This window comes from Anomaloglossus baeobatrachus, chromosome 10 (assembly GCF_048569485.1).
Source record: "Anomaloglossus baeobatrachus isolate aAnoBae1 chromosome 10, aAnoBae1.hap1, whole genome shotgun sequence".
In the NCBI taxonomy this organism is placed as follows: Eukaryota; Metazoa; Chordata; class Amphibia; order Anura; family Aromobatidae; genus Anomaloglossus; species Anomaloglossus baeobatrachus.
This window is the reverse complement of record NC_134362.1, coordinates 26,035,899-26,052,337: the sequence shown is the minus strand read 5'-3', so window position 1 is coordinate 26,052,337 and position 16,439 is coordinate 26,035,899. Positions and strand designations below refer to the sequence as shown.

Here is a 16,439-nt window from a genome sequence, read left to right as displayed (position 1 = left end):
TCAGGTCAAGTTAGAGTCCAAAACCGAACTTTATCTAACGTCCGTCTGAACCCGCCAAACCGAACGTCCATGGGTTTGGTCATCTTTATTGCAAATGAAAGAAAAATGGATGGCTAAATACCAATCAGTTAACGGATCCGTTTTCCATAGACTACCATGATAAAAAAACATACATAAAACAATTTTTTCAAAACAGATATATAATTTGGATTTGCATAACTATTTTGCAAACGGTTTGCTGTTGGACCCGTTCTAAAGGTAGATTCACATTAGCATATGGCATCGGATGCGATATACTAATGACCCTCGGCTCAGGCTCTGCTGTGAGTGTGAGCCGAGTGTCATCTACTGTGATCCGATCCTGTGATCGGATCAAAGGGGCGGAGAGGAGGAAGATCTGCGGAGATCACACTGCACTCTGATGACATCCGAGTGCTGCTGCTCCTTAATGCCACTCAATTCTGTTATTAAACCCCTTCAACCCCCGGTGATTTTCCCTTTCTTATTTTTGTTTTTTCCTCACCTTCTTCCAAGAGCCATAACATTTTTATTTTTCCGTCAATATTGCCATTTGAGGGCTTGTTTTTTTGTTTTTTTTTGAGGGACAAGTTGTACTTTTGATTAAAATTGTTAGTTTTACCAAATAGTGTACTGGAAAATGGGGAAAAAATTCCAAGTGCGGTGAAGTTGCAAACAAAGTGCAGCTGCACAATAGTTTTGGCATATTTTATTCACCCCGTTCACTTTATGGTAAAACTGATGTGTCGGTGTGATGCCTCAGGTCGGTACGAGTTCATAGATACCAAACATGTATACTTTTACTTTTATCTAAGGGGTTAAAAAAAATTAAGAAATTTGTCCAAAAAAATAATTGCGCTTTTCTCGCCATATTCCGAGATCCGTAGCGTTCTCATTTTTGGGATCTGGGGCTGTGATTGCTTATTTTTTGCGTCTTGAGCTGGCATTTTTAATGATATCATTTTTGTGCAAATGCTACAATTCGATCACCTGTTATTGTATTTTAAAACTTTTTTGCAGTCACCAAAAACCTAATTTTGGCGGTTTAAATTTTTATCTCGCTATGCCGTGTACTTATCAGATTAATTGATTTTATATTTTGATAGATCTGGCATTTCTGAACACATCGATACCAAATATATGTATATATTTATTCTTTTTTAGTGTTTAAATCTCAATGGGGCGAATAGAGGGGGTTTTGAACTTTTAAGTTTTTGTTTATTTTTTCATTTTTTTTGTTACATTTTGTATTTATTTTACTAGTGCCCCTAGGGGACTTTATCACTGCACAGTCCAATTGACTGTTCATTTCTGCTGATCAGAGCAGCATTGCTCTGATCAGCAGAAATGCAGCATGCTGCTCTGATCAGCAGAAACGCAGCATTCCTGTGAATGCCGGCACTCCCTGGAAGGGAGTCATGGCAGGGTCAGGGGTCTTCAGCTGACCCCGCGCTACCATGGCAACCCATTTGCGCCCCGTGATCGCGTCACGGGGCCGCTGATGGCGGCGGGGAATGACCCAATTCCCGCCACGGCCATTTAAATTGCATTGTCAGTATTTGACAGCGCAATCTAAGTGGTAAGCAGGTGCTGGTGCATCTTTGATCCACCTGCGCCAGTTAACCGCACATGTCTGCTAATTGGATCAGCAGATATGCGTGAGGATTACCATGGGCTCGCCACCGCAGCCAGCGGTTACTGGGGAGAGACAACCTAGGATGGATATATACCTCCAATGTCGTGAAGGGGTTAAACTCACTCCTGGCTCTCTCTGTGCCAGTTATAGTTCTTCTATGCTGATCTCCCTGGAGAAGTGGGTCTTTTCACAGGCGTGGAATTGCTTTTGTTGTTTTATACCCTCTTGTTTGTCACATTCACTGTGTTGTCTTATCGTAGCGGTAAAACTAGTGTCTTGCTGCCCAAATCACTAGCTAGGGCTAGCTCAGGGACAGCCAAGGCATAGCCACCTGATTGTGCAGGGGAAGGGGGGGGGGGGGGTAAAAACCATTCTGGGGAGCTCTGGGCTCAGGCACAGGTTACTGTCAAGGGGTCACCACATCCCTGTCTCCCTATCGTTAGGGTCATACAGCTTTAATGACCGAAAAATAGAAAAGTTATAGCTGACGGAAGGGGAGGAGGAAAAATCAAAGGCAAAAAAGGACCCAAGGGTCTGGATAAACCTGAAGCCGATCATGGTTATATGAATTACACATGCAGGTTAATATCAGGACTGTCCTCTGACCTACCAAATCCAGGAACGTGCTATGGGATCCATTTTGGTTGGGAGGTATGATATTGGGGGGGGCGGGGTGTAGTAACTGGCTGGTTTTACATTTACAAAAACACTATGCTGAATGGGTCACATATAAGCCACTGGTGTACCACTAATTTCTGCAGGCCACGCTGTTATTATGCAACCTGTGAAAAGCAGTCCCATGCTGAACAGCCATGTCTCCTGCCTGGCATCTGCCCACTTTTCCAGACATTTGCCGTATATGTGGAAGAAATCAGTAGGATACGTTTAAAGCGGGCTGACGTGCTGAACCCAATCTATATGTGACGAATACAGGCTGTTTTACACAGCAGACACCTGCTGATAATGGTTGGGACTGAGTTAGCGGTTTAAACCCTTAGGTACTGGGGTGAATACTGACCGTAGCATCTAAGCAGTTAGACGGCTGGCCCTCTAACCCCATTTGGACACCGCGATTCATTTGCAGAAACCAATGGTCATTTGAAGGCGTGTGGGAAATCTGAATTTGGAACTTATTGTGCCTCTATGTACGCCCCCGATGTTGGTCTACATTGTCTTATAATGGGGTCTAAAGGCTGCTTTACACGCAGCGAGATCGCTTGCGATGTCACTCGTGAAAGCACCCGCCCCCGTCGTTTGTGCGTCACGGGCAAATCGCTGCCCGTGGCGAACAAAATTGATAGGAACCGTCACACGGACTTACCTTCCTAGCGACATTGCTGTGGCCGGCGAACAAACTCTTTTCTAAGGGGGCGGTTCGTGCGGCGTCACAGCAGCGTCACACAGCGGGCCACCAATAGAAGCGAAGGGGCGGAGAGCAGCCGCATGAAAGTCACGCTCACCTCGTTGCCAGAGGACGCAGGTAAGGTGTTGTTCGTCGTTCCCGGGGTGTCACACGTAGCGATGTGTGCTGCCTCAGGAACGACGAACAACCTGCGACCAGCACCAACAACGATTTTTTGAAAATGAACGACGTGTCAACGATCAACGATTAGGTGAATATTTTTGATCGTTAACGGTCGCTCGTACGTGTCACACGCAACGACACCGCTAACTACGCCGGATGTGCGTCACGAAGTCTGTGACCCCGACAACATATCGTTAGCGATATCGTTGCGTGTAAAGCCCCCTTAACTATAATTCGTTGACTAGATGGCAAGAATATTAATGTGCAGCCTCCATTAGCGGTGTGAACAAGAGTGCCACCTAGCTTTTCCAGACTCAGGATTTACATCCCTATTTAACTATAGAAGGAAACCTTACCTCCTCCTGTGATTCAGGCCTCCATGAAAGCTGGGTGCCAACCACTAGAAGACATATCATAGTACATGGAGGTCATAATGATCGTCACCCAGCTTTTCCACAACCACGATATACATCCCTGCCTTGTTATAGAGGGGAATCTTCCCTGCTCCTGTGATTCAGGTCTCCAGGAAAGCTGGGTGATAACCACTAGAAGTCATCATACTACATGGAAGTCATAATAATTGTCACCCAGCTTTTCCAGACTCAGGATATGTATCCCTACCTAGTTATAGTGGGGAACCTTCTCTGCTCCTGTGATTCAGGTCTCCAGGAAAGCTGGGTGGCAACCACTAGAAGTCGTGTAATAGTACATGGAGGTCATAATGGTCGTTTTATATATATATATATATATATATATATATATATATATAAAAATATATATATACATATATATATATATATATTATATATATACATATATATATACACACTTTTATTTATATATATATATATATATATATATATATACACACACACACACACACACTTATATACATACACACGCCCATACACACACAATATATACACACTCATATATATATATATATATATAAATATGCACGTACACATACATATACAGACTCTCTCATGTAAACATGCTCATATGCACTGGTTATGCACTGACACTGCAGTCAGGCTGACAGGTCTCCCCTCCCTTGTAGGCCGCAGCGCCGCGGTTGCCTAGTAACAGACAGCACCGGAAGTGAGCGCGGCGGGGACTTCCGGACACGTTTTGTTGATGGTTGCATCAGATTCTGAGCGGAGCTCGGGATGGCGGCGGCAGTCGGGGATCAGGGTGAGTGTGGGGGGCTGTCACCCGGGAATATGGGGGTGCGGGCGTACTGGGGTATGGAATGGCGGCTATACATGTGTATAGTATGTGACAGCTGAGCGCCCCTACACTGTACCGGCTGTAGGGGGCGCCACTAGCGCAGCAGGCTGTATATAGTATATTGCTGCAGTGCTTTATTTTATAAATACCCCCCAGTCATACTTTTCCATACTTTACCTACCAGCTGCTCTCACTGTTGTTATGAATGGCTGAGCAGATGACAGCAGCCACAATGTATCAGAGCCCTGCTGCCTGCACCAGATATCTGAGGGGTGTGATCTGCCACAAGCTGCTTACTGATGGGGTCCGGCTGCTCCAGGGTTTATATTGGGTGGGAGAGGCCCAGGGGGTTGGTTTCTTTTTCTCCCCCACATTACAGTCGTCTACAACCTGTGGGGAACCATAACTCCCAGCAGACAAGGGTTCATCATGCAGTGTGGTGTCTAGTGATTTTGGGGTTCTGCTGGTAAGATATAGGGTGCTATTAGCCGCCCTGCAGCAATGTGAGCAGCGGTTACTTTCATTTTCCTTTTTAGTATAGGAGATTGTACAGGGATTGGAGCTTTCTGTGCAAACTCTGTGCCAGACGGTGACACCAGGACAGATCTGTGTCCTATTCTGATGGTTTGTTACAATGTATCAGTGCAGGGACATCCCGCAGTCCGGGCTAGTAATCCCACAAACCGTTATAGGGAATGAATACAATGTAACAGGACTTGAGCTGTTTACCTGTCAAATCTACTATAGTGAAACATTCACCACCTACAGGGTCCACAGCGGTGCCCAGCGCTGATCCATTAGTGCATATAGATTTTCTAATAGTTTCCATTTACTGACAGCAAGCGGAGATTGTGAAAAAAAACACGAAAAGTTGTAGATCGCACATTACAAGTTTTTAACTATAGACGACTCCGGCAGATGTGTACGGGGCTCCCTAAATCTAGTTATTTGTTCTCTACTGCATTAGGGGATGTCCACGTCTATTTCAGGTGTGTCCGCTCTGAGACCTGCCTGAAAAAGTGCCCTGATAACAAGAAAAGAATAAAAATCTAAATTTCTATGTATAAAAATAAATAAAATAACTCGCTGGTCACATGTTCAGTCTTTTCAGCAATTTTTAACCACTTCCAAGGACGCCAAGGAATTAAAAAAAAAAAAAAGTGACGGATCCATTCTTCAGGTGTTTTCTGCTTTGAAAGTGTTCCATTCTTTACAATAGAAGGAGATTTGAAAGGCGAAAAAGACGACCAGGAATCTAATTCAGCGTTCTGTCAGTTTTTTGTTTTTTATTTTTAAAAAACCAATTGCGCACACGTCGGTGACTTTTCACTGACCGTGTCTCCGTGCGGCGTACACGCGTGTCCGTGATTGCACACGAAGACAAGTCCGTTTTTTTTCTGGCATCACTGATGTCCCATGGACCACACTATGGTGTGATCCATGGAACACGTGCTAGAAAAACATGGACATTTAAAATAAAAAGAATTTTATACTCACCCAGCTCCAGCGACGCTCTGTGCAGCCTCTGTTAGCAGCTGCTTCTGAGCAGGTTCATTACTATCGCGCATATTCATGACTACACGACACAGCTGACCCGGAAGTAGCTGCAGCGGGGGTCAGTGCCGGCCGGTTGCTGCACAGCGGGACTCTTCAGCACCACGGACAGCAAGAGCGAGCACAGGTGAGTTGATCGCTATGTGCAATCACGGAGAACGGAGCCCGGATTGCACATAGACAACCCACGTGTGCCGTGAATCACGGCACACGGAGGGACATGGGCGTATTTTACACGTCAGTGAAGAACGTCTGTGTTTTTCACTGACGTGTGAAACAGGCCTTAAAGGGAACCTGTCAGGTGCAATATGCACCCAGAGCCACGAGCAGTTTTGAGTACATATTGTTAATCCCTGCCTAACCGTCCCTGTATACACTAGCATAGATAGAGATCTATAGAAAACCTTTTTCTAAAGATCTTTAATGATATGCTAATGAGCGCAGGGACTAGTCGCATGGGCGTTAAGCGGGCTTTACACTCAAGCGATCTCGTTGGGGTTACGGAATTTGTGACGCACATCCGGCCTCTTTAGCGATGTTGTTGCGTGTGACACCTATGAGCGATTTTTCAATCGTCGCAAAAACGGTCAAAATCGCTCATCGGTGACATGCCCCCCTATACTCGACTATCGCTGCTGCTCGGTGTACGAAGTTGTTCATCGCTCCTGCAGCACCACACATCGCTGTGTGTGACACCGCTGGAACGAGGAACCTCACCTTACCTTCGGCCGTCCGCAATGAGGAAGGAAGGAGGTGGGCGGGATGTTACATCCCGCTCATCTTCGCCCCTCCGCTTCTATTGGGCGGCCGCTTAGTGACGTCGCTGTGACGCCGAACGAATCCCCCCCCCTTAGAAAGGAGGCGGTTCGCCGATGACAGCGACGTCGCTAGGCAGGTAAGTAGTGTGACGGGTCTGGGCGATGTTGTGCGCCACGGGCAGCGATTTGCCCATGTCGCACAACCGATGGGGGCGGGAACGCACGCTAGCGATATCGGTACCGATATCACAGTGTGTAAAGCGGCCTTTAGTCTCATCAGAGTTTTCTCCAAGTGACATCAGTTTCCTTTCTAACAGTCCATGATTATCAGATCGCATTCTGTCATCAGAGTTCGGTCCGATTTTTTTTTTTTTTTTTTTTTTTAACCCGCCCATAGACTTGCATTGTTGATTGTGATCCGACACTTGGATCAAAGTCGAACGTGTCATTACAATTTTGCACGGACGTCTTGGGTCATGTGACTGCCCCTATTCACTATTATAGGTATGAGCATTATCCGTGAAAAGCACTCGTACGCCAAAAACGCACGTCTGAACGAGGACTAAGGCACGGAGCAGCAGCCGTCAGTTCTCCCATATAAAATAACGTATTACACCGCAGGATTCCCCGGGCATTGATGGTCACTGGCAGCTGCTCACAGGCAATGGCACGGAGCGGCATCGCCGCCAGCTCATAATGTATAGAACGGTTTTTGGATGTGGCTTCTATGGCTTTCTCCTCCAAGGACTCCGGGTTTTCTTTGCTTGCAGTGCAATATCTTGAGAATATTGCACCATACCCGGCGTGCCTTGTTTATTATCTTAGTGATAATGATAAGGGTGGAGGTTTCGCACACTGGAGAATTGAAACGTATGTTTCCATGTAAGGCTGCTTTCACACATCCGGTTTTTCCTGTGCGGCACAATCCGGCGCTTTGCAATAAAAACGCAACCGGGTTTTTTTGCCGTCGGTTGCGTTTTTTTGCATAGACTTACATTAGTGCCGTATTGTGCCGCATGGGCTTGTGTTCCGTCCGTTTTTTGCCGCATGCGGCAGATTTAGCCGATGCGTCAGCCGGATGGAAAGTTGCCTGGCACGTTTTTTTGTCCGGCAAAAAAAAAAAAGCATCGCGACGCATCCGGCCGATGCGGCGCGATTTGCAATGCATGCCTATGGACGCCGCATGCGTTTTTTTTCCACTGCGCATGCTCAGTAGCCTGCCGCAAGCGGAAAAAAACGGACGGGCCGCATGTAAATAAAGTTATGCAAAGGATGCGGCCCGATGAAACGTTGAAGTGAACGTTTTTGTGTCTGGCAAAAGAAACGATCCGGCGCCGTACGGCATGTTTTATAATGGAAGCCTATTGACGGCGTAATGCGGCAAAAACTGGATCTGGCTGCCAAATCCGTTTTTTGAACTGAGCATGCTCAGTGGTACACCGGATCTGTCAAAAAACTGAAGGAACTGATGGAAAAAACTGATGCAACTGATCCGTTTTTTTGCCGGATAGTGCCTGATGGCAAAAAACTGATGTGTGAACATAGCCTAAGGGGAAAAAAAAAGCAGGCAATGTCATCAGATCTGACCTCGTCCAGTCCGGCAGATACAATGTGCACCTGCCCCCTCTCCCCACCCTGAAAGATAATGGGGAAATGACTGTAAAATCAGCTTCTCCTCTCTTCAGGGTTAGTGTCCCTTTAAAATGACGTTAGTTCCTCCACTGGTATCGCATGGATGGTGTATATATGGGGCACTAATAGCCTGGCCGTGCTGCAATGTCCTCCGCACTGATAAGGCCGGGATCCTTGCAGGAGTTTATGGCTCTCGGTTGGTTAGACTTGTGATCGGCGTCTTGGGTAAGAGCATTGGTGTAGGAGGCAGTGAAGTATCTGCCATGGATACCGCCCGGGAGCCGCACTATTGATCGGTCGCTGTTTGCAGATGGCCGGAGTCCTACAGATGATGGGAATTCCCTGGGAGAACATGTTCCATCAGAGCGATAGAATCTGTCTGCAAATCCCTATACAGACATCCCGATAATCCAGAAAGGCTGATAATCTGACACTGTTCCAGTATGATATAATGTAAATCAGAAGATTTGGACATTTTTCTGAAAGCGCTAGACGCTTTTCTGTGACTATCGTGTAATCTGGCTCCCGTCGTGCCCCTTGGATGCACTTCAGTGGTGCTGAGCTGCAATACCAGACACCACCTATAGACAGGGGTGGTGCTGTTTCTGGAAAAAGCAGCCATGTCTTTGTAAACCTTCTTGTTCCGCTTTTGTCTGAATGTTGTCTTGGTATTAATCTTGGGTTACAAGTTGTATTATGCTCCAGTTACATTTAATTTCGAACTGTCATTTCTTACCTCTACAGTTGCGCCCCCTACTGGTTCACAGTTTGTTGTATCTTAAAAAGTAGGGTACAAACATTATGCCAGCGGCCGGTGTGCAGCCTCATCAGCTCCGTCCTGGCCAGGAGAATTCTCAGTGCTGCTTTTAATATGACTGGAGGGCAATAAATTAGCTTAAGGGGAAACGATCATCAGAAAATAACCTGTTTTAGGCTATGTGCGCACGTGTGCGTAATTCATGCAGTTACGCTGCGCTTTGTAGCGCAGCGTAACTGCATGCGTCCTGCGTCCCCTGCACAGTCTATGGAGATTGTGCAGGGGCCGTGCGCACGTGGCATATTAGAACGCAGCGCTTCGGCTGCTGCCCGAATCGCTGCGTTCTAAGAAGTGACATGTCGCTTTGCCGGCAGCTCCTGCTCTGTCGCGCACCTTTTTGGTGTGGTGCAGAGCGCACACGTGCGCACATAGCCTTAATTAGGTTTTTGTATTACATATATTGATAAATAATTTGCTCATATCGGGATCTTTATTTAAAGTAAAAAAAAAAAAAAGCAAAATTATAAACCTTGCATATGTTGATCACTGGTGCAATTTTTACTCTCATACATCCTGTTCTTTCAGGAAGAGTTTTCAGCAGTCTCAATATAATCAGAGACAGGATTATGATGACAGATAGCAGCTCTATACACAGCTGATAACTCAGGATCCAGTGATCACAATAAGTGATGTCACAGATCGCCTCCTCCTCCTCCTGTGCGATGGCTGATAACACCTCTATAGAGTAGATGACATAGGATCCACTGATCACAATAGGTGATGTCACAGATCACCTATTTTACAATGACAGATAACCTCTATACACAGCTGATAACAGGATACACCGATCACAATAGGTGATGTCACAGCTCACCACCTCCTCCTATACAATGACTGATAACACCTATATACAGTAGATAACACAGGATCCATGGATCACAATAGGTGATGTCACAGCTCACCACCTCCTCCTATACAATGACTGATAACACCTATATACAGTAGATAACACAAGATCCATCTATCACAATAGGTGATCTCACAGCTCACCACCTCCTCTTGTACAATGCCAACCTCTATACATACACAGCTGATAACAGGATCCACCGATCACAATATGTGATGTCACAGCTCACCTCCTCCTCCTTTACAATCGCTGATAACACCTCTTGATATAGTACCGTGTTTTTCCAAAAATAAGACACTGTCTTATATTTTCTTTGTCGCTCCATTGGGAGACCCAGACAATTGGGTGTATAGCTTCTGCCTCTGGAGGCCACACAAAGTATTACACTTTAAAAAGTGTAACCCCTCCCCTCTGCCTATACACCCTCCCGTGGACCACGGGCTCCTCAGTTTTATGCTTTGTGTGGAAGGAGGCACACATCCACTCATAAAAAAAAAAAAAAAGATTTCTCATACATAGTATGACGGATGGAAGAAAAGTGGTCCCCTATGGGGTCCCCGGCATGCTCCCTTCTCACCCCACTATGTCGGCGGTGTTGTTAAGGTTGAGGTACCCATGGCGGGTACAAAGGCTGGAGCCACATGCCGTCTCCTTCACCATCCCTGATGCGGCTCTGGGAGAAGTGGGAGTCTCACCGGTCATTCACCTGCTGAGACCGTGCTCCATCCGCAGCCCCTGGTGGAACCTGCTGGACCGGAGCGTTTTCATCCCCAGGGACCGGGCCCTGCAACCTTGAAGGTACTCTGTGTCCCCAGATGGGGATGGTACGGGGAAGAGAGGCGCCTTATCCACAGTAGCGCCGTCCGTTGTTTTTTCATCGGACTTCCGCGCCGACCGTGCCTGCTTGTCGGGCACGGCCTTAAATTTAGTCCCCGGCTTCATCGCGGCCTAGTCGCGAAAAATCCCGCCCCCGGGCCTGCCTGTCAGGGGTAAGGGCGGGATTACCGACAGAGGGCTGGAGCATCTTTGCATGTTTCCCATCCCCTCACATGGACCACTATGGGGCCTCCAGATTCCCGCCTTTTACCGGCGCTGCCCATGGCTTCACTCCCCCCTTGAGAGCTCCGGCGGCCATGTTTGGCATTCTGCCGGTGTATGCTGCAGCTGCACATCTCTACAGCTCCGGGGGACCCACGACAGGGAATCTGGAGGACACCAGCGGTTGGTAAGCCACATGAGCAGGCTACAGGGACAGAGTCACAGTCATTGGCCTCTTTCGCTGAGAAACTCTCCCAGTCGCTGTCTCAATCCTTTGCACAGTCTATGGACAAATGGTCATCTAAGCTCCTTGAGGCATTGCAGTCCAGACCGGGCTCTTCACAGGCCCCGGCCCCTGTTAGCTTGTCTCCTCCAGGGCCTTCTCGGTCCGTGCCGCAGCGCGCTCCCAATAGCCCCTAGGTCCCAGGCGGAGGACTCCTGCCCGGATCGCAGTCCCAGACCGGCTAAGCGGCCTCGCTGTGACTCTTCCCCGGCCTCCTCATGCTGCTCTGGATCTCAGCTTGAGGACTCTCAGGATGACTAGGCGGACGTGGGAGCTCAGGGCTCTGACCCTGACTTCGCCCTCAACCTTGATACCCCTGAGGGGGACGCCTTGGTAAATGATCTTATCTCGTCCATCAACCAGGTGTTGGATCTCTCTCCCCCGCCTCCACCTGTAGAAGAGTCGGCTTCTCAGCAGGAGAAACACCAATTTCGATTTCCCCAAACGTACGCGCAATACGTTTTTTGATCACTCTAACTTCAGGGACGCTGTCCAGAAGCCCAGAGCGGTCCCGGACAAGCGCTTTGCTAAAAGGCACTCTGACACACGTTATCCCTTTCCACCTGAAGTCGTTAAGGGCTGGGCTCACTCACCCAAGGTGGATCCGCCAGTCTCTAAATTGGCTGCTAGGTCCGTTGTGTCTGTTGCCGATGGCTCATCCCTGAAGGATGCCACTGACAGACAGATAGAGCTCTTGGTGAAGTCTATTTATGAGGCCACGGGCGCATCTTTCGCCCCGGCCTTTGCGGCCGTGTGGGCACTCCTAGCAATCTCGGCATGTCTGACTGAGATTAATGCTGTCACGTGGAATTCTGCTCCGCATGTTTCTTCCTTGACCTCTCAGGCATCAGCATTTTCGTCCTACGCCATGAACGCCATCCTGGACTCCGCTAGCCGTACGGCCGTGGCATCCGCTAACTCCGTGGCTGTCCGCAGGGCCATGTGGCTGCGCGAATGGAAAGCAGACTCTACTTCCAAAAGGTTCTTAACTGGTTTGCCTTTTTCTGGCGAGCGTTTATTTGGCGAACGGCTGGATGAGATTATTAAGGAATCCTCGGGAAAGGACTCCTCCTTACCCTAGTCCAAACCTAAGAGACCTCAGCAGAGGAAAATCCAATCGAGGTTTCGGTCCTTTCGTCCCTCCGCTAAGCCCCAAACCTCTTCGTCCAACCGGCCGGAGAAAGGCCAGAGGAACTCCTATGCGTGGCGGTCCAAGTCACGCCCCCAAAAGGCCGCAGGAGGCACTGCCTCCAAGACGGCCTCCTCATGACTCTCGGCCTCACCTACCCACATCCTCGGTCGGTGGCAGGCTCTCCCGCTTTGGCGACGCCTGTTGGCCACACGTTCAAGACCGTTGGGTGAGAGACATTCTGTCTCATGGTTACAGGATAGAGTTCAGCTCTCGACCTGCGGCTCGTTTCTTCAGAACCTCCCCACCCCCTGCACAGGCCGACGCACTTTTTCAGGCAGTGGACGCTCTGAAGATGGAAGGAGTTGTGATTCCCGTCCCCTTTCAGGAACGTGGTCGCGGATTTTACTCCAACTTGTTCGTGGTGCCAAAAAAGGACGGGTCATTCCGTCCCGTTCTGGACCTCAAGCTGCTCAACAGACATGTGAGAACCAGACGGTTTCGGATGGAATCTCTCCGCTCAGTCATCGCTTCAATGTCACAAGGAGACTTCCTAGCATCGATCGACATCAAGGATGCTTATCTCCATGTGCCGATCGCACCCGAACATCAACGTTTCCTGCGGTTCGCCATAGGGGACGAACACCTCCAGTTCGTCGCATTGCCCTTCGGCCTGGCGACAGCCCCACGGGTTTTCACCAAAGTCATGGCATCCGTCGTGGCGGTCCTGCACTCTCAGGGCCACTCTGTGATCCCCTACTTGGACGATCTCCTAGTCAGGGCCCCTTCTTGGGTGGCGTGTCAACAAAGTCTTACCGTCACTCTGGCGACTCTCCAGCAGTTCGGGTGGATCATCAATTTCCCGAAATCCAAGTGGACGCCGACCCAATCACTGACTTATCTCGGGATGGAGTTTCATACCAGCAAGCGTTAGTCAAGCTGCCGCGCGACAAACAGCTTTCTCTGCAGGCGGGGGTGCAATCACTTCTTCGGAGTCAGTCACACCCCTTACGGCGCCTCATGCACTTCCTGGGGAAGATGGTTGCAGCTATGGAGGCAGTGCCGTTCGCGCAATTCCATCTACGGCCACTCCAATGGGACTTTCTTCGCAAATGGGACAAGAGTGCGGCTTCCCTCGACAAGAACATCTCTCTTTCCCTTGCAACCAAAACATCACTTCAGTGGTGGCTCCTTCCCAATTCTCTATCGCAGGGAAAATCCTTCCTACCCCCAACCTGGGCTGTGGTCACCACGGACGCGAGCCTGTCAGGTTGGGGAGCGGTTTTTCTCCACCACAGGGCTCAAGGAACCTGGACTCCGATAGAATCGTCCCTTCAGATCAATATCCTGGAGATAAGGGCAGTATATCTAGCCCTATTGGCTTTCCATCGGTGGCTGGAGGGCAGGCAGATCCGAATCCAGTCGGACAACGCCACTGCCGTCGCCTACATCAACCACCAAGGCGGCACTCGCAGTCGTCAAGCCTTCCAGGAAGTCAGGCGGATTCTGCAGTGGGTGGATGCCACAGCCTCCACCATCTCCGCAGTTCACATCCCGGGCGTAGAAAACTGGGAAGCAGATTTTCTCAGTCGTCAGGGCATGGACGTGGGGAAATGGTCTCTGCACCCAGACGTGTTTCGAGAGATCTGTCGCCGCTGGGGAACGCCGGACGTCGATCTCATGGCGTCACGACACAACAACAAGGTCCCGGCCTTCATGGCACGGTCTCAGGATCACAGAGCTCTGGCAGCGGACGCTTTAGTCCAGGATTGGTCGCAGTTTCGACTGCCTTATGTGTTTCCCCCTCTGGCGATGCTGCCCAGGGTACTACGCAAGATCAGGTCCGACTGCCGTCGCGCCATTCTCGTCGCTCCAGACTGGCCGAGGCGGTCGTGGTATCCGGATCTGTGGCATCTCACGGTGGGTCAACCGTGGGCACTTCCAGACCGCCCAGACTTGCTGTCACAAGGCCCGTTTTTCCATCTGAATTCTGTGGCCCTCAACCTGACTGTGTGGCCATTGAGTCCTGGCTCCTAGCGTCTTCAGGGTTATCTCAGGATGTCATTGCCACCATGAGTCAAGCCAGGAAGCCAACGTCCGCCAAGATCTATTACAGGTCTTGGCAAATCTTCCTATCCTGGTGCGCTGATAACGGTTTTCCTCCATGGCCATTTGCCTTACCCACATTCCTTTCATTCCTACAATCTGGAATGGACAAGGGTTTGTCCCTCGGCTCTCTCAAGGGCCAAGTATTGGCACTCTCCGTATTTTTTCAAAAGCGTCTAGCCACGCTTCCGCAGGTCCGCACGTTCCTGCAGGGGGTCTGTCACATGGTCCCACCTTACAAACGTCCGTTGGAACCTTGGGATCTTAACAGGGTCCTGACGGCTCTTCAAAAGCCGCATTTTGAGTCGCTGCGGGATGTCTCTCTCTCCCGTCTTTCGCAGAAGGTGGCCTTCCTGGTGGCAGTCACATCACTTCGGAGAGTGTCTGAGCTTGCAGCGCTGTCATGCAAAGCCCCCTTCCTGGTTTTTCACCAGGATAAGGTGGTTCTGCGTCCTGTCCCGGAATTTCTCCCTAAGGTGGTATCCCCTTTTCATCTTAATCAGGATATCTCCTTGCCTTCCTTTTGCCCTAATCCAATTCACCAGTGTGAAAAGGATTTGCACTCTTTGGATCTAGTGAGAGCACTCCGGTTCTACGTCTCTCGCACGGCGCCCCTGCGCCGTTCAGATGCGCTCTTTGTCCTTGTCGCTGGCCAGCGTAAGGGCTCTCAGGCCTCCAGGTCAACCTTGGCTCGGTGGATCAAGGAACCGATTCTCGAGGCCTACCGTTCTTCTGGGCTTCCGCTCCCTTCAGGGCTGAAAGCCCATTCTACCAGAGCCGTGGGTGCGTCCTGGGCATTGCGGCACCGGGCTACGGCTCAGCAGGTGTGTCAGGCAGCTACCTGGTCTAGTCTGCACACTTTCACGAAACACTATCAAGTGCATGCCTATGCTTCGGCAGACGCCAGTTTAGGTAGGCGAGTCCTTCAGGCGGCTGTTGCCCACCCGTAAGAGGGGGCAGTTTTCGGCTCTTTTTATTGAGGTATTCTTTTACCCACCCAGGGACTGCTTTTGGACGTCCCAATTGTCTGGGTCTCCCAATGGAGCGACAAAGAAGAAGGGAATTTTGTTTACTTACCGTAAATTCCTTTTCTTCTAGCTCCTATTGGGAGACCCAGCACCCGCCCCTGTTCCCTTCGGGCTGGTTGTTCTTTTGTGTACACATGTTGTTGAATTGTTCTTTTGGTTCTTGGTCTTCAGTTCTCCGAACATCCTTCGGATTGAATTTACCCTAGACCAATTTATAAGTTTTCTCCTTCCTGCTTTTGCACCAAAACTGAGGAGCCCGTGGTCCACGGGAGGGTGTATAGCAGAGGGGAGGGGTTACACTTTTTAAAGTGTAATACTTTGTGTGGCCTCTAGAGGCAGAAGCTATACACCCAATTGTCTGGGTCTCCCAATAGGAGCTAGAAGAAAAGGAATTTACGGTAAGTAAACAAAATTCCCTTTTTTTTTGCCCCCCAAAAAAGCACTAGGGCTTATTTTTGGAGGAGGTCTTATTCTTGGAGAAACACGGTTGGGGGTAAGTTTACCCCCCCAAAAAAGCAGACCCCCCCCCCACTTCCCGGGGGACTCATACTCACCAGACCAGGACGTCTGCGTGGTTCCCAGGTTCTCCTGTGATCTCCGGTCGGTGCTGCACGCCGTCCTACCCTGCTGCTAGCTGACACACACAGCAGATCGCAGGCACACACAGCAGATCCCACACACAGCAGATCCCACACACAGCAGATCGCAGGCACACACAGCAGATCGCAGGCACACACAGCAGATCGCAGGCACATACAGCAGATCGCAGGCACATACAGCAGATCGCAGGCACATACAGCAGATCGCAGGCACATACAGCAGATCGCAGGCACATACA

At 49.5% G+C, this 16,439-nt stretch overlaps 1 protein-coding gene across 2 annotated transcripts in view; it reads left to right on the top strand.

Annotated features, from left to right (window-relative positions):
• Positions 1–4,290: 4,290 nt before the first annotated feature.
• CARS1 (cysteinyl-tRNA synthetase 1) overlaps positions 4,291–16,439 on the top strand; it is a 111,099-nt gene continuing 98,950 nt past the window's right edge. For both annotated transcript variants that reach the window (XM_075326951.1, XM_075326950.1), the window contains exon 1: positions 4,291–4,373. In XM_075326951.1, the coding sequence (XP_075183066.1) occupies positions 4,349–4,373 (25 nt within the window). In that variant the 5' untranslated portion in view covers positions 4,291–4,348. The remainder of the gene's footprint in view (positions 4,374–16,439) is intronic.